Source organism: Ovis aries, chromosome 25 (genome assembly GCF_016772045.2).
Source record: "Ovis aries strain OAR_USU_Benz2616 breed Rambouillet chromosome 25, ARS-UI_Ramb_v3.0, whole genome shotgun sequence".
Lineage (NCBI taxonomy): Eukaryota > Metazoa > Chordata > Mammalia > Artiodactyla > Bovidae > Ovis > Ovis aries.
Window position 1 is genome coordinate 5,044,547 of NC_056078.1, and position 18,957 is coordinate 5,063,503.

At 41.2% G+C, this 18,957-nt stretch overlaps 1 protein-coding gene across 1 annotated transcript; it reads left to right on the forward strand.

Moving 5' to 3' along the window:
* The first annotated feature begins 27 nt into the window (after positions 1-27).
* MAP10 (microtubule associated protein 10) lies at positions 28-6,804 on the forward strand. The gene has a single exon (XM_012104976.5). It carries the CDS (start codon positions 56-58, stop codon positions 2,783-2,785), a length of 2,730 nt encoding a protein of 909 aa, XP_011960366.3. The 5' UTR covers positions 28-55; the 3' UTR covers positions 2,786-6,804.
* The last annotated feature ends 12,153 nt before the right edge of the window (positions 6,805-18,957 follow it).

Below are 18,957 nucleotides of genomic sequence, written 5' to 3' on the forward strand. Positions count from 1 at the left end.
TCGCGAGAACGAAGGACATCAGCTTTCAGCTCGTAGCGTCTCCGGGGCAACAGCAATGGCGTCCTCTGTGTCTGAGCGGCTCTTCTCGCTGGAGCTACTGATAGACTGGGTATGCCTTGAAGCCGGGCTGCCGCAGCCACCCGTGGTTGCGGAAGAGGAGCAAAAGGAGGAGGGAGAGGAAGTATCGCCGCCGCGGCCCTCGCGCAGCCTGTGCCCCGCGGTGGCCTTCCGCCTGCTGGACTTCCCCACGCTGCTGATTTACCCTCCCGCCGGCCCCGCCGCCCCCGCCCCGGAATCTCGGCCTGGCCTGGTTAGCTTCCGTCGCGGCAAGTCCTGTCTTTTCCGCCTGCAGCCCGCCACCCTGCACCGCCTGCTCCTTCGGACCCCGCTTTACACCTTGCTGCTCCAGCTGCCCCCGGGGCACCCGACCCCTGCCCCGCAGCTCCTGGGGGCCTGCAGCATCTCTCTGGCCGCGGCAGTCCACAAGGTCCTGGGGTCCGCCGCCCCCGGCAGCTCCCAGAGTCATCGGGGAAGTTTCCCGCTGTGTAACCAAGACGGGGAGCGGATTGGGGACATTGCCCTGTGCTACCGCCTGAGTGATCTGGGTAGCAGCTTGTTGGGCCATCTGGAGCGGCCAATCCCTTCTACAGGAGGTGGAGTGGAGGGTATGGAGGTGCAGAAATCAGTGGAGGTCAGCTCCCAAACCTGGCAGGAAAACCAGCAGCTGCAGCAGCCAGACTCAGAGCAAAGCCCAGGAGATGCTGATAAGCCTCTGCTGCATGTAAAAATCTCAAGGGCAGGGAAAGATTTGAAGGGAAGAGCTTTTCATAGCAACGCTGACTCTGATTACGCGGATTCTATGGAAAATGGCAAAACCAGCTCCGTTATGTGTTCAAAGAGTAGCAGTGAGAGGAGTATTAGCCCCCCAAATCAGGAAGGCACAGAGGTGGAACTTGAAACTAACATAATTTGCCCTCCTCCTCTGTATTACACTCATTTGACTCAAGAAAAGACACCCCCTAAACAGGGTAAAATTACCATTGAGCCTCAAATTAATGCACCTGAGGAATGGGATGATGGTACTCTTCTGAAAGAAAACCTTGTAAATTCCCCAACACATACTAATCCTCCAGAACATACAAATTCTGTAACAGGTGAGAGTCGTCCAGTGCTTATAAATCCTGCACACGTTCAGGATACAGGCGCAAGTAATCAAACTACAGACCATCCTGCAACTGAACAAAATAGAATTAATACTATAAGGCAACTGCCTTTGTTAAATGCTTTGTTGGTGGAATTGTCCTTGTTATACAACCAACCCATGGCAAACCCTACTCATATACATCCTCACTTAGCCTGGTTATATAGAACTGAGGATAAGAAGTCACCAGAATCTTCAGTGAAATCCACCTGTAAATCTGAATCTAAAAAGGATAAGCTTTCTGTGGGGGAAAATGAGAAGTCAGTGAGTCTTCAGTATAAAAAGAACCAAACTGAAAACCTTAAGAAAGGTAAATATTTTGAAAAGAAAGGTGGTGCCCCCCAGAAAAGAGTTTCCAGGGGAAAACTACTTTATGGCTTAACAAACACACTTAAACTACGTTTAAAACAAACAAATCCTGATATGTTAGTAGAGTATGAAAAGGTAGAACAGTCTAGAAAAATGCAAACACAAATGTTAGGTGCAAACCTCAGAATTCCATCATCCAAAGTTAAGATACTAAGCTTTGCTGAACTGTATCAGAAGCCACATGAACTGCCTAAAGATAAGTGTTTAGAATCAGATGCATCTTTCACTGAAAATAGCAATACCTCAAAGCAAATCAGTGTAGTTGTTGATGACCCTAGCACAACCAAAGAAGCGGAACGGAAATGTGCAACTGAAAAGACAGTTGATTGTGATGAAAATAGAAGCAATAATGGTTTTGGGGGAGAAATTTTGAGTCCTGCAAATTCTGTTGTCTCAGAAAGGTTTATTTGTACAAATATTTTGGAAGGAAACGTGGAAGTCCAAAGTCCAGGTGTTTTCCAGCAGGTTGCAATAGTTGACAGAATTGTAGTAGATAAAGAAATAGATGACAAGCAGGTCAAAATCACTGGTGACGTCATTCTAACTGCTGATATCAATGAAAAGAATCCAAGTACAAGTAGTTGCTCTGAAAGCATCTCAGAACTAAAGTATTCAGATGACTTCACCAGTCCTTGCTCTTCTGAAGACACCAGCAGAATCTTACGAGCTTGTGATAGCAGTCCAGGGACAGAAAATCCAAAATACAGTCAACGTACAAGCAAATCCAGTGAAACAAGATTGTCCACAAGGAAAAACAGCAGTGAAAAGAGTTCTATTCTTAGCCCACCTTTTTCAGCTGGATCTCCAATACTGTCATATAAAAGATTTCCTGTTTCAAAGACTCAAGATAAAAGTTTGGAGGAATCATCTTCCAGTGATTTCTCTTCATCACACTGGACTGAGGAAAAAGAAAACCAGAGAGACCAAAACAGTATGCGTAATTCTAAAGTTCTAAAGCAGGATTGTGACGTCTGGGCTAAACCTAAAGCAAGAAGAGGTTGCCAGTCCTCAGAAAAAAGCCAGTCACCTCGGACCTCTCAAGTGAGTTCTTACCTGCCTTCTAATCTGTCGGAACTAGAACTTAATGTCCTGGATATCAGTACCTTAGATCACTTTGAAGAAGACAGTGATGACCTTGGTTCACTAAACATTTCCAAGCAATGCAAAGATATTTGTGAATTAGTAATAAACAAACTTCCAGGATATACAGTGTAAAAATATGTGCTTTTAAATAACATTTAATTTGTTTTATAATCTATGTGTACTGTTAGTGAAATAATTTTAATAGCTGTATATAATTTTTAGTACATTTATGTAAATAATTCTTTTTCAGAATATAAGTGTTTGTCATTCCTTTGGGGTCTAAGTAAGATTCTGCCACTAAATCTGACAAGATTGATCCTGAGATGATCTTATAACATAAGATTTAAGTTGTTTAATCTTATAAAAATAAAAGTATCTTCCTAAACTGACCCTATTAAAGTATCCTAAAGCTGACTTCATTCACACCATTGAAAACAGAAGGCTAGATAACAAAGATACCTTCACATTTTAATGGGAATAAATCGTTTAATGGATATAGAAGACTTACTGTATGAGACACAGAAAGGTACAAAAGAATTTAGGGTGTAGCTACTGCAGTTATAAGGGATTAACGTTTTATTTAGACATGAATTCTTCCAGGAACCATACACATTCCATATCTCTAATAGGTGAAATCCTTTTTATACTGTCATAGTGCTCTGTGTGCTTTTTTTAAAACCACAGTTTGTGTGGCTACTTGATTAATGTTCATCTTATGCTAGACTTAAGTTCTGTGATTGAAGGGACCATGTCTGTTTTGAGCAGCAATATGGTCTTAGTGTCTGGCACAGTCTCTGGCATATGGCTGGGGTGCAATAAAAGCATTTGTTGAACAAATAAGTGATGACCGTACACTTAACATACCTAACGAGAGGGATTAGAATTAAGCAGTAAAACAAGCAGAAACCTAAAAAATATCGTTCTTGGATACTGCTTATTTAACTATAGTATTTTCGTTTTGCTGAAACACCGTTTGGTGTTCTCTGAAGTATTGGAGAAGGGAGCTAAAAAACGTGTCTTCCTATACAGTTTATTGTATAGAAATTCAGTTTATTGTCATTTCAGCTTGTTCAAGTTATTTTTAATGTATGATAGTTTATTTCTATGAAATCTAGTGATCATTTCTTTATAATTTCTTCCATTGGTTTTATATTTAGATCTTATTCTGTGTGCAGATATTTACATGTGTTTTCTTCTGTGTTATATTTAAATTTTATACGTAATTTTTAATATAGCTAATACTTTTGGATATATGAGGTGAGGCCCTAATTTTCCTAAGTAATCAAATAATTATGTAGGTATTATCTTGACTGATCATAATAATCGAATTTAGTCAGATGGTGAGATGAAGAGACTATATTTTGAGGAGCAATATGAATAAAGAATAATGATGGGAATGAACACAGTGTTACAATGTACACATAGGACTGAGAAGACATTATGTTATCTTGATTAAAATAGTAGTGTCACACTGCAGAGTGATAGAAGAAAAATGTGTTGAGTAAGAAAAAGTCCCAGATTGTAGGAGCTTCAAATGTCAAGCATAGTCATACAGTCCTAAGCAGTAAAAACAGTATTTTAATGTATAAGTTGAACACCAGTAAGTAGTCTGACATTTTGAATATTTGAAATTATTGAAATAAATTTTTAGAGGTCCAGAAATTATACCAGTGAAAATTTTGGAGTAGGAAATGTTTTTAATGGCTATGATCTTACTTTTTTGGTAAATATAAAACATATAGTGTTTCATTTCACAAAATCAAGCTAACTTACTGCTAGAGCCTGTAGCTGACTGTTCAGATGACATCAGTTTGGCCTGTAAATTGTTAGCAAGTTTTCATTATTATGGAGGAAACAGAAAATATAAACAATATTAGAATAATCAGAGAAATAATTCTTTAAAAACTATTTGTGAGTAAATCATTGTGTATGATAAGAATGGGTAAGGAAAATGATGAATTCAACATATTTAAGGTACAACAAACACTAAAGAACTTTAAATTACAAAATTGAGCAGCTAAATAAGCTTATCTCTGAGTTATTCCATGAACACCTATTTCTAGAATTGTGGAGGTGGTGGTTTTTCTAGCTTAATTCTAATGAAATACCTGTTTCATGTATTTAGTACTTCCTGTTTGAATCCTATATTCAAACTGTACTTCATGTTTTAATTCTAAAACCTGTAAATTTAGTACTTTAAGAATGTCATAATAGATACTACCCCTGAAGCCTTAATTATCTCCTTAAATTACTTAAAATCGTTGAAACATGAAATAGTTGTTTTAGATTACAAATGAGAAGAGAAGGATCCAGGAAGTCTTGGCTCACAAACTGTCATTCTGTACAAGGATCCAGATATTTTAATCCAAATTAAAACATAAATAGCCTGAAGGATGGCTGTATCTCTCGGTCCAAGGACAGTTTATGATTAGGCAAATATAAATATTATGTATCTAATAGATGTAAATATTATTTATCTTACTTAGATGTTGCTTTGTTATGAAATTTCTTTGCCTTGCCAACAACACAATGTGATAATTAAAACCTTGTTTTTTTAAAATTGATAGTCTTTACCTGATAGTCCTGAACTTTCAGGGTGATAAATAGGGAAGAGTATCACTTAATGTTCAAGCTGGTTTTAGAAAAGGCAGAGGAACCAGAGATCAAATTGCCAACATCCGCTGGATCATGGAAAAAACAAGAGAGTTCCAGAAAAACATCCATTTCTGCTTTATTGACTATGCCAAAGCCTTTGACTGTGTGGATCACAAATAAACTGTGGAAAATTCTGAAAGAGATGGGAATACCAGACCACCTAACCTGCCTCTTGAGAAATCTGTATGCAGGTCAGGAAGCAACAGTTAGAACTGGACATGGAACAACAGACTGGTTCCAAATAGGAAAAGGAGTACATCAAGGCTGTATATTGTCACCCTGCTTATTTAACTTCTATGCAGAGTACATCATGAGAAGCACTGGACTGGAAGAAACACAAGCTGGAATCAAGATTGCAGGGAGAAATATCAATAACCTCATTTATGCAGATGACACCACCCTTATGGCAGAAAGTGAAGAGGAGCTAAAAAGCCTCTTGATGAAAGTGAAAGAGGAGAGTGAAAAAGTTGGCTTAAAGCTCAACATTCAGAAAACGAAGATCATGGCATCTGGTCCCATCACTTCATGGGAAATAGATGGGGAAACAGTGGAAACAGTGTCAGACTTTATTTTTGGGGGCTCCAAAATCACTGCAGATGGTGACTGCAGCCATGAAATTAAAAGACGCTTACTCCTTGGAAGAAAAGTTATGACCAACGTAGATAGCATATTCCAAAGCAGAGACATTACTTTGCCGACTAAGGTCCGTCTAGTTAAGGCTATGGTTTTTCCTGTGGTCATGCATGGATGTGAGAGTTGGACTGTGAAGAAGGCTGAGTGCCGAAGAATTGATGCTTTTGAACTGTGGTGTTGGAGAAGACTCTTGAGAGTCCCTTGGACTGCAAGGAGATCCAACCAGTCCATTCTGAAGGAGATCAGCCCTGGGATTTCTTTGGAGGGAATGATGCTGAAGCTGAAACTCCAGTACTTTGGCCACCTCATGAGAAGAGTTGACTCATTGGAAAAGACTGTGATGCTGGGAGGGATTGGGGGCAGTAGGAGAAAGGGACGACCGAGGATTAGATGGCTAGATGGCATCATGGACTCGATGGTCGTGAGTCTGAGTGAACTCGGGAGTTGGTGATGGACAGGGAGGCCTGGCGTGCTGCAATTCATGGGGTCGCAAAGAGTCGGACATGACTGAGCGACTGAACTGAACTGAACCACTTAATTGTAAAACTGAGCTGCTGCAATCTAGCTTTTCTGAGCAGCTTAGGTATCTAAACTGCTGTGTTAGGGCTACCTCTCTGTAATATTAAGAAGCAGCTGTCAACAATGACAAGTTCTTTGAACTGTTACTAAAGCAGATTCGAAGAGGACTGTGCAGATGCATGCATCCAATTTTTTGTTTGTTTTGTTTGTTGTTTTTTTCTGGAGTCATGTGCATGCTATTCCTGACATTTCTAGATACAAAGAACAGTGATACTGAACTCTTACGCACTTGTGGCTCTGTTGAGAGCCACCTGTTCACATCTTGATTAATTTTTCTGCCTCTACAAGCAGTGCATTTATTATGCAATCACACTTAGGAACCAAATTTTATTTGTTACAAACAGATAGGTCAAGACTATCAATTAAAAAAAACAAGGTTTTGATTATCACATTGTGTTGTTGGCAAGGCAAAAAAATTCATAACAAAGCAACATCTAAATAAGATAAATAATATTTATATCTGTCTATTAGATTTGCCTAGTCATAAACTGTCCTTGGGCCTAGAGATACAGCCATCCTTTGGGCTATTTATGTTTTAATTTGGGTTTAAAATATCTGGATCCTTGTATAGAATGACAGTTTGTGAGCCAAGACTTGCTGGATCCTTCTCATTTGTAACCTAAAACAGTATGAGGGTAATTTACTTGGTCAAGGACCAAAACATTTTTAGTGCTTTTCTCCAGAGATCTAACTGTCATGCCAGGAAATATTAGACTTCAGAATGAGCTTTATTAGGTTGGATTGCCAAGCCATAGTATTAGAAATATTTTCTTATTTTCCAAATATTTCTCATATCTCTGTTATACAAGTAGTATGTATATCAATTCTAGAAAAAAAATTCAGATAAGAAAAATTTTTATTTGCTTAAAAATTGTGTACTAAGGGAAGGTTATGGTCCTTTCCTTTCAAAAATCCCACAAAATGAGAGAAGAGATATAAAAATAAGAGTTAGCCCATAGTCATCTCAGAGAATAAGAAAAATGCTGGTGGTGGACAAGATACTTGGAGGAACTTCCAGAAGAGACAAAGCAGATGGAATTAGGTTGCTGAAAAATGGGCTAGAAATCTATTCTTCAACATAGCTCAGGGAGGTGCTGCTGGAGAGATGATAAGATGATGTTTTCTAACAAAGCCCAGGGATAAACAATCAAATCCAGTGAGCAAACCTTAAGAAGGAGCAGGTTATGGGACGCAGGGGTTAGAAACTGAACACTGTGGTGGAGAAGCTGGGGCTGGGCTAAAGGTTATCTACTAGAAGATAGCTACTAGAAGAGATAGCTACTATAAGAGGTGTTGGGACCAAAGAGAAAAAATATTTTTGCTTTGGATCACAAAACATGTTGGCAATGTCCTTCTGAATTTTATTGGAAACACCACTAATCCTAGTGGCAAATTAAAGTGTTAAAGCCCTGGTCTTTGGAGACAGGTGGATGGATGGTGATTACATCTTTGATCCTGTTATGTATTTTTTTGAGATTGTTTCTTCATTATCAGATTAGTTGTGGGGTTGAATCAAATAACATTTATCTAGCATATATAACAGTGAATGCCCCTGGACTGTTGGTGTATTTAATAGCACAGAAAATACACCATGTATATGTATTCCTGCCCTTCAGGGGATACATTTTCAATAAAATCTCAGCCAGGAAGTCAGCTCTTCCTTCCAAAGGTTAAAATAAACATTCCATTTGACATTGTAACTGAGTAGGAGGACCCTTGGCAACAGGAATCCATGGAAAGTTTTGGGCTTTAATAAAGAATGTTTGTGTTTATCCAGCATCAGGCCAGGGTGGAAGATCAGACAAACTCTTGAGTAACAGTACAAATAGCAGCTGAAGGCCGTAAGGTAGAAAAAAGGCATGTGCAAGGGAACTGGTCCACAAATCACTAAATGAGTCAGTTATTAGAGGTTCAGAAACCTATACTTGCCAACTTGACTATTCAGGATACTTTGTTTTATTCATTTATATTTTGTTTTGTTTTCTTCTTTGTTTTAATATAGTTCTCTTTGAACTATATTGTAGTTGAGCCCTAAGAACAAAAGGATCTTGTAGTTGAGCCATAAGAGCAATAGCAGTTGGATTTGGCTATGGCTCATAATTGAGCTGAAACCCTACCGGAGGAGCGGTAAACCCCCAGGGTCTACATAGTGAAAGACAGAAAAAAGATCCAACCCCTCTTCTGTCCAGAGATTTATCCTGCAGCTCTTCTCCCCAAGAAACCTTGCAGGGTTTTGCTTTTTGTTTCATTAAGGGAAGCCGCTCAGTTTCAAAGTTTCACACCCAACAGTGGCCTGGAGGACTGTATTAATTGTGATTTTGATGTTAATGCTGAGGAGAGAATTGGGACGGAATTTGGATTCAGAATGACATAAATAATGGATTGCTTTATATGTGGAAGAGCCTGTTGTCAGCAGTGTAGGTCTGAAAATGATTGCTGGCATATCCAGAATTCTTAAGGGTTATTTCCATGTGCTTTGGACAGTATTTGTTAACCTAAGGGAGATCTTTCTAATCTTCTGGAAAGGTTCAAGGCATGAATGCTGGCATTGTGTCAGCAAAGTTCTCCGTATCCTTGACTCCCTCCATAGTGGCCAGAAGCCAGGTGTTCAGGGAGGCACATTTTTGCTCTTCAGATGGCACTGCCTTACATTCTAGTGCACCTTTTCTGGATCTATTTCTCGCTACTCTCTTGCTACTTCAGCGATCACAGCGTGAGCTCATGCTGTCAGCATCTAAGAATCTACGTGAGAGATTTCACTCAAAGAATGGCCTTTTCACTGGAAAATAGGATCGCTGGCAGAAACAGAGTGTTTTGGTCTCCGTTATTGGCATTAATTTAATCCTAATGCTTCCTGACACTGATTAGCACCTTATAGCTGGTAAAGGACTTCCACTGTCTCACTTCATCTTCACGAGCACCCCATGAGTTATTAGCACAGATGAGAAAACAGAAGCTGTTTCTCGCATTCATTGCCTTTCTCACTTTCTAGAAAAACCGAAAGACTGTTGGTCTAAATCTCAGGAAGTTAATGTTTCTTCAATACTTCTATCATTTCCAGAATCAGAGTGGATAGCAATTATCTATAAATCTCCAATTTGAGACGTCATAAAGCTGTGTTGTATTTTAGGCCTCCCTATTATTTTTATGTATTTTAATTTTATATTCTAACTTAACTATTTTTACTAAACTAGAGGTATGCTCCCCTGCATCAACAAAGAAGTACCCATCTCTATGCTGAGAATATGATTATACTGAATCCTGGGGTGGTGTTAAAAAGTAGCTGAAGGACTTCCCGGTGGTCCAGTGGTTTGGACGCCATGCTTTCACTGCAGTGGCCATGGGTTTGATCCCTGGTCAAGGAGCTGAGATCCCACATGCTGCAGCCTCCCTGAAATAAAAATAAAAAGCAGCTGAAATTTTAGACAAGTCAGAAAAGAAAGCTTGAATACATAGGAATGTGGAGCCAGAAAATACTTTGGAAATCGTTTAGTTCAGTTCCTTACACTCTATAAATAAGGACTGTGGCCCTGAATAATGAAGTTTATTAGTTTCTTACCCCCTCTTTCCATTAGAAAATGCCACCTCATGTGTTAAACTGGGATCATTGCAAACCCAGTCTGTGTGTCTGGCAGGCTGTCTATAACATTCATATTAAAAACACTAACCAAAAATAAATGACTTAGAGATGTGGGAATCATACTCTCTGTCACAGGGAAGGCATTTGTGTTTGGGATCAGACCTGTTGGAATCCTGGCTTCACCACTTACCTGTTAACCTTGGCAAGTCTCTCTCGAGCTCAGTTTTCACAGCTATGAGATGGAGAAATGAATCATCATGGTGAAAGTCCAATGTGACTTTTTAAATAATATTCACTACCTTTCTACTACTACTGTATAGGTCAAGCCCAGGTAGGGGATGTGTGCCAGAAGACGTGATTCTGATGGTGAGATACAACAACCTCAGTCTTGCGGATGCATGGGTGAAACGTGAACGTTAACATGAAGTCGCTCAGTCGTGTCCTACTCTTCGCGAGTCCCCATGGACTGTAGCCTACCAGGCTCCTCTGTCCATGGGATTTTCCAGGCAATAGTACTGGAGTGGATGGCCATTTCCTTCTCCAAGGGATCTTCCCAACCCAGGGATTGAACCCGGGTCTCCCGCATCATAGACGCTTTACCCTCTGAGCCAGATACCACCTACTTTTGCCAAAAACTGGAAGACTGACACCTGAGTCCTTGTAACTAAAGAGATCATGAACTGCTGGCCTCCTGAATTGAACTGCTCATCTCCACGTCAGCTGCAGCGCTCTACTTCTCCCTCCTTAATGAGCTTTGCCATTGAAACCCCTGCTTCCATTCCAGGCCCTATTGCCTGGTCCTCAACTAGATGTGAGGAACCCAATTAAGTTACAGGAAAGAAGACAGATTCTTGACAGCTATAGAGTAGCAACAGGTGTGGCTCATCAGAAGCAGAATACATCAGAGGAGCTGTCTCATGTGCTTCTACACCCTGAAACATGTACATGAATTGCTGTGGGTTAGTGGGTGGGTGACCTAAGGAATGCTCCAACCATGCTTGATATCCCCCTAAAGAGGAGCAGCTCAGAAAAGTGTTCATAGGGCTGGTTTCACGGAAATGCACCCTGTGCAGTTGTGTAAACCCTGTACTCAGAAGAGCCTCACGTTGGGTGTAATGCTCTGCTGTTGTCACCTTGAAATTGTTCATTACTTTCCCTCTGAGCTTGGGTTTTTGAGTGAAGTCTAATGGGACAACGGTACATCCACATTAGTGGGGGAGATGTGAGCCATGTGTGTGTCCAGTCTTGTTTCTTCCCATCCTATTCACATACAGCTTTCATAGACAGCTAGCTTCTACTCAGGGCCCCACTAAGAAAAGCACAGTTCACGGTTTAAAGTTCTGTTATCACTGTCTTAACATTCTTAACAATTTTATCTTTGAATTTGTGTTGTGTAAACATACAAGTGGGCCCTAGGAAACATCACTATGAACAAAGCTAGTGGAAGTGATGGAATTCCAGCTGAGCTATTTCAAATCCTAAAAGATGAGGCTGTGAAAGTGCTGCACTCAATATGCCAGCAAATTTGGAAAACTCAGCAGTGGCCACAGGACTGGAAAAGGGACAGTTTTCATTCCAATCCTAAAAAAAGGCAATGCCAAAGAATGCTCAAACCACACAATTGCCCTCTTCTCACACACTAGTAAAGTAATGCTCAGAATTCTCCAAGCCAGGCTTCAGCAATACATGAACCATGAACTTCCAGATGTTCAAGCTGGTTTTAGAAAAGGCTGAGGAACCAGAGATCAAATTGCCAACATCCTTTGGATCATGGAAAAAGCAAAGGAATTCCAGAAAAACATCTGCTTCACTGACTATGCTAAAGCCTTTGACTGTGTGGATCACAACAAACTGTGGAAAATTCTTAAAGAGATGGAAATATCAGACCACCATACCTGATTCCTGAGAAACCTGTATGCAGTTCAGGAAGCAACAGTTGGAACTAGACATGGAACAACAGACTGGTTCCAAATTGGGAAAGGAGTGTGTCAAGGTTGTATAATGTCGCTTTGCTTATTTAACTTGTATGCAGAGTCAAAGTGAGGTGAAGTCACTCAGTCGTGTCCGACTCTTTGCAGCCCCATGGACACCAGGCTCCTCCATCCATGGGATTTTCTAGGCAAGAGTACTGGAGTGGGTTGCCATTTCTTCAGGGAATCTTCCCGACCCAGGAATTGAAGCCAGGCCTCCCACATTGTAGACAGACGCTTTACCATCTGAGCCACCAGGGAAGTCCAAAACCAGAGTATATCATGGGAAATGCCAGGCTGAATGAAGCACAAGCTGGAATCAAGATTGCCGAGAGAAATATCAATAACCTCAGGTATGCAGATGACACCACCTTTATGGCAGAAATTAAAGAGGAACTAAAGAGCCTCCTGATGAGCGTGAAAGAGGAGAGTGAAAAAGCTGGCTTGAAACTCAGCATTCAGAAAACTTCAGTACCATTTTTCCAGATTCTGTATATATGTGTTAGAATACAGTATTTCTCTGTTTCTAACTCACTTCACTCTGTATAATAGGTTCTAGGTTCATCCACCTCATCAAAAAACTAAGATCATGGGATCCGGTCCCATCACTTCATGCCAAATAGATGGGGAAACAATGGAATCAGTGACAGGCTTTATTTTCTTGGGCTCCAAAATCACTGTGGACAGTGACTGCTGCCATGAAATTAAAAGATGCTTGCTTCTTGGAAGAAAAGCTATGACAAACCTAGACAGCATATTAAAAAGCAGAGACATTACTTTGACAACAACCATCTGTATAGTCAAAGCTATGGTTTTTCCAGTAGTCATGTATGGATGTAAGAGTTGGACTGTAAAGAAGGATGTGAGCTGGAGAATCGATACTTTTGAACTGTGGTGTTGGAGAAGACTCTTGAGAGTCCCTTGGACTGCAAGGAGATCCAACCAGTCCATCCTAAAGGAGATCAGTCCTGAATATTCATTGGAAGGACTGATGCTGGAGATGAAGCTCTAAACTATGGCCACTTGATGTGAAGGGCCGACTCACTGGAAAAGACCCTGATGCTGGGACCTTGATGCAGGAAAAAGGGACAACAGAGGATTAGTTGATTGGATGGCATCCCCAACTCAATGGACATGAGTTTGAGCAAACTCTGGGAAGTAGTGAAGGACAGAGAAACGTGGCATGGTGCAGTCCATGGGGTCACAAAGAGTCAGACAAGGTTGAGTGACTGAACAAAAACAACAACAAAAATACCAGTTCAAGTCTGATGGGACAATGTAGTGTGTGCCTGAGTAAACAGGTACAACATGCATATTTATCTCTTTGCTGCCCTATTTGCATACAGTGTTCATGATATCCAAGGGCACAGCGTTCCAGGGATGCACAGTGTGTGGTAGCTCAGTGCAACTCAGCCTAGCACAGGTGAGTACATTCCATCTACACCTGGGCATTCTGAGAGGCCGGGCTCTCTGTGGGTGCCAGAACTGGTTTCACGTGCAGAAAGAAGGCAGTGCTATTCCTAAAAGTACGAATGACTGAGGAACTCCATCATATTTTGACTGGCTTGCGTTACTTCCCTATGTTAGTCAACCACTGACATTCAAAATGATACTACAGGAGAAAAGAGAGCAACCGAGGGTTCCTTGTCCTTCCAGCTCTTCCTTAGTCATCAGGAAGCTGATGGTAGATGGTGTTAGTGGGATGTGCAGGCATCAAGAAGTAGAACAGAAGAGTTAGTTTAGCTGAGACCACATTTCCACTCTCTGCATACCAGATAAATATTACATGTTACATAAATATTACAAGATGCCAACTGTGTGATTTTGATTTCCACCTACAAGTAAATATTCTATTCATACTTAAAACTGACATTTCACAATGTAAACATGAACAGTCAAAATTAGGTTAAAGATTTTCATTTTTCTTTACATTGAAGTACATTGAACAGTGAGACAGCATTCTAAAATGATCCCTCGATGACTTATGCCCTTGTACAATCCTCCCTTAGCAAGTTGGAAGGACCTGAAGTTTGCTTCTAACTAATAGACTATGGCAGATGTGAAAGAGTTTGGCAGAGGTAATTAAAGCCCCTAATCAGTTACCTTGAAAGACTCAATAAATCAAAGTGACATTATCCTGGGTGGGCCATACCTAATCAGGCAAGCCCTTTAAAAGCATATAGAAATGAGACTTTTCTTCTGCTGACCTTGAAGAAATGAGCACCATGAGTCCTGCAGCTGGAAAAAAAAGTTCTGCCAACAACAGCATGAGCTTGAGAGTGGACTCCAAGCCTCAGATGAGATCCGAGCCCTGACCACCACCAAGACTGAAGCCTGTGAGACCCTGGGCAGAGCACCCAGCTACACATTCCTGGACTCTTGACCCACAGGGACTATGGGGCACTACATGGGTGTTGCTAGAAGTTGCTAAGTTTGGGGGTAGTTTGTTATGCAGCCATAGGAAGTTAGTGCAAATAGCCGATAAAAGCACCATGACAAGTTGAGAAAAAGACCTTGGAAGAAAGGAAAAAGTTTTAGATTTTAGGCACTCTCTATTTTTGAATAGGTCCTGCATTTTTCCTTTTCACTGAGCCCTCCAGATTCTGTAGCTGGCCCTGGCTGTTACTCCAAGCTTGGTGAGGCACATCCAAGGACTGACAGGCTTTCTGCCTGACTATCCAGTGCACACGGGCTTTGGCGCAGCTTTTCTGGCATGGGTGTTGTATATCATACTTGTGAATACAGGGTGGGGGGCTGGCTACACGTTTCCTCTGTAGAATCGGAACACCATCTTTAAATTTTTAATTTTACAGTCTGAACTCAAATGCCTACATTTCACACTAATGATAAATTTGGCTTCTGAAACTTTTATATAAAATTACTCATAGCAATTCTGTGGGGATAGAACTAATGTAATTCTGCATACAATATTTTTATTGCATAACAAAATGATTGAACAATACATAACCATTTAGGAACTGTGTCCTATTTATTCTTGACAGTTAATTTCTACAGTGTTTTTTTTTTTAAGGACTGACTTTCTCCATAAGGCTTTTTTAGCACTAGTTGCACGCTTCTGCAATAGTGCTATTTCCTCAAAATTATTAGTTTTGTGGATGTTCTGGGTATATGTGTGTGTAACCACTTTGACCCACTTCCCTGGTTTGAAGAACAAATATAATGATCTTCCTATTCTATTCCAGTAGATAGTGCCAGCTCCAGGTATTGGTGTTACAGGAAATTCAACATCAAACTTTAATGAACTGCCATCCTAAAGGACCAAGGTCCTGAGAAGCTTACTTCATCTTACTTAAGTAAGACCTCTCCTGCTTACAAATGCCAGACCAGCCTGCTAACTTAGCGGCCCTGGTTTTCAACTGTTGTGATTTCTGTTGCTGTGGAAAAGAGTGGTGTCTGAAGACCGGTTCCCTCCCTGGTCTTGACTCCAGCACAGTTTGTGAGGGTGCGAGTTACTCTGGTTTTTGTTCACGAGTTCAAATGCACAGAGTGGCTGGACCTGGAGTTGTCTTAAAGCCGTTCCTCCGGATGATCACTCTGCACAGAGCAAGGACCACTAGGACAGGTGCTTACTTCTCGTGTCTGCTTTGGGGTCTTTTCCTCCCAAAGAGTTTTGACTGAAACTAGCCTAAGACATCACAGTTCCTAATTATTTCAAACATCTAAAGGGAAGGAGTCATGCATGGACTGGATGCTGCTCTTCTCTGAAGCCTGCTGAACCCCACACAAATCTATTCTCAGTTTCCATCAAATCACAAAAATGATTTGATTCCTAAAGCCTGTGATTGCATGCGTGTGTGTGTTAATCCCTCAGTCATCTCCAACTCTTTGCTACCCTATGGACTGTAGCCCGCCAGGCTCCTCTGTCCATGGGATTCTCCAGGCAAGAATACTGGAGTGGGGTGCCATTTCCTTTTCCACGAGATCTTCCCAGACCAGGGATTGAACTAGTGTTTTCCGCATTGGTTGGCAGATTCTTTACCATCTGAACCATCAGAGAAGCCCCAGAGAGACCTTCATAATGTTGTGAGCAGAGTCCAAGAACATTTCTGCAGAATGTTCTATGTCCTGTTTTGGAAAAGCAGTGGGCAGTGCTGGATTAAAATAATAAGGAAAACTCACTTTCCCTGTGCCAGGCACCTCCTACATGTGTATGTGTTGAGAATGTCTTATTCAGTTTTGTTTTCCTCCATCATCCTTAGCAAGGAGCCTACTGCAGCCCCTTTCACAAAGTATACAATTAATGCATGCTGGTGGAGTTGACAGTTCAGTGCAGTCACTCAGTCGTGTCTGACTCTTCCCAGCCCCATGAATCGCAGCACGCCAGGCCTCCCTGTCCATCACCAACTCCCGGAGTTCACCCAAACTCATGTGCGTCGAGTTGATGATGCCATCCAGCCATCTCATGCTCTGTTGTCCCTTCTCCTCCTGCCCCCAATCCTTCCAAGCATCAGGGTCTTTTCCAATGAGTCAACTCTTCGCATGAGGTGGCCAAAGTATTGGAGTTTCAGCCTCAGCATCAGTCCTTCCAATGAACACCGAGGACTGGTCTCCTTCAGAATGGACTGGTTGGATCTCCTTGCAGTCCAAGGGACTCTCAAGAGTCTTCTCCAACACCACAGTTCAGAAGCATCAATTTTTCAGTGCTCAGCTTTCTTCACAGTCCAACTCTAACATCCATAAATGAGTACTGGAAAAAAATAGCCTTGACTTGACGGACCTTTGTTGGAAAAGTAATGTATCTGCTTTTGAATATGCTATCTAGGTTGGTCATAACTTTCCTTCCAAGGAGTAAGTGTCTTTTAATTTCATGGCTGCAATCACCATCTGCAGTGATTTTAGACCCCCCAAAAAATAAAGTCTAACACTGTTTCCCCATCTATTTGTCATGAAGTGATGGGACCAGATGCCATGGATCTTTGTTTTCTGAATGTTGAGCTTTAAGCCAACTTTTTCACTCTCCTCTTTCACTTTCATCAAGAAGCTCTTTATTTCCTCTTCACTTTCTGCCATAAGGGTGGTGTCATCTGCATATCTGAGGTTATTGATATTTCTCCCGGCAATCTTGATTCCAGCTTGTGTTTCTTCCAGCCCAGCGTTTCTCATGATATACTCTGCATAGAAGTTAAATAAGCAGGTGACAATATACAGCCTTGATGTACTCCTTTTCCTATTCGGAAACAGTCTGTTGTTCCATGTCCAGTTCTTACTGTTGCTTCCTGACCTGCATACAGATTTCTCAAGAGGCAGGTCAGGTGGTCTGGTATTCCCATCTCTTTCAGAATTCTCCACAGTTTATTGTGATCCACAGAGTCAAAGACTTTGGTATAGTCAACAAAGCAGAAATAGATGTTTTTCTGGAACTTTCTTGCTTTTTTGATGATCCAGCGGATGTTGGCAATTTGATCTCTGGTTCCTCTGCCTTTTCTAAAACCAGCTTGAACACCAGGAAGTTCACAGTTCACGTATTGCTGAAGCCTGGCTTGGAGAATTTTGAGCATTACTTTACTAGCACATGAGATGAGTGCAATTGTGTGGTAGTTTGAGCATTCTTTGGCATTTCCTTCCTTTGGGATTGGAATGAAAACTGACATTTTCCAGTCCAGTGGCCACTGCTGAGTTTTCCAAATTTGCTGGCATATTGAGTGCAGCACTTTCATAGCATCATCTTTTAGGATTTGAAATAGCTCAACTGGAATTCCATCACCTCCACTAGCTTTGTTCACAGTGATGCTTTCTAAGGCCCACTTGACTTCACATTCCAGGATGTCTGGCTCTAGGTGAGTGATCACACCATCATGAGTATCTGGGTCGTGAAGATCCTTTTTGTACAGTTCTTCTATGTATTCTTGCCACCTCTTCTTAATATCTTCTGTTAGATCCATACCATTTCTGTCCTTTATCGAGCCCATCTTTGCATGAAATGTTCCCTTGGTATCTCTAATTTTCTTGAAGAGATCTCTAGTCCTTCCCATTCTGTTGTTTTCTTCTATTTCTTTGCATTGATCACTGAGCAAGGCTTTCTTATCTCTCCTTGCTATTCTTTGGAACTCTGCATTCAGATGCTTATATCTTTCCTCTTCTCCTTTGCCTTTCACTTCTCTTATTTTCACAGCTATTTGTAAGGCTTCCTCAGACAGCCATTTTGCTTTTTTGCATTTCTTTTCGATGGGGACGGTCTTGATCCCTGTGTCTTGTACAATGTCAGGAACCTCCATTCATAGTTCATCAGGTACTCTGTCTATCAGATCTAGTCCCTTAAATCTATTTCTCATTTCCACTGTATAGTCATAAGGGATTTGATTTAGGTCATACCTAAATGGTCTAGTGGTTTTCCCTACTTTCTCCCCTCAACTTAAGTCTGAATTAAGGAGTTCATGATCTGAGCCAGTCAGCTCCCGGTCTTGGTTTTGCTGACTATATAGAGCTTCTCCATCTCTTGCTGCAAAGAATATAGTCGATCTGATTTTGGTGCTGACCATCTGGTGATGTCCATGTGTAGAGTCTTCTCTTGTGTTGTTTGAAGAGGGTGTTTGCTATGACCAGTGCGTTCTCTTGGCAGAACTCTATTAGTCTTTGCCCTGCTTCCTTCCGCATTCCAAGGCCAAATTTGCCTGTTACTCCAGGTGTTTCTTGACTTCCTACTTTTGCGTTCCAGTCCCCTGTAATGAAAAGGACATCTTTTTGGGTGTTAATTCTAAAAGGTCTTGTAGGTCTTCATAGAACTGTTCAACTTCAGCTTCTTCAGCATTACTGGTTGGGGAATAGGCTTGGATCACCGTGATATTGAATGATTTGCCTTGGAAATGAACAGAGATTATTCTATCGTTTTTTTAGATTGCATCCAAGTACTGCATTTCGGACTCTTT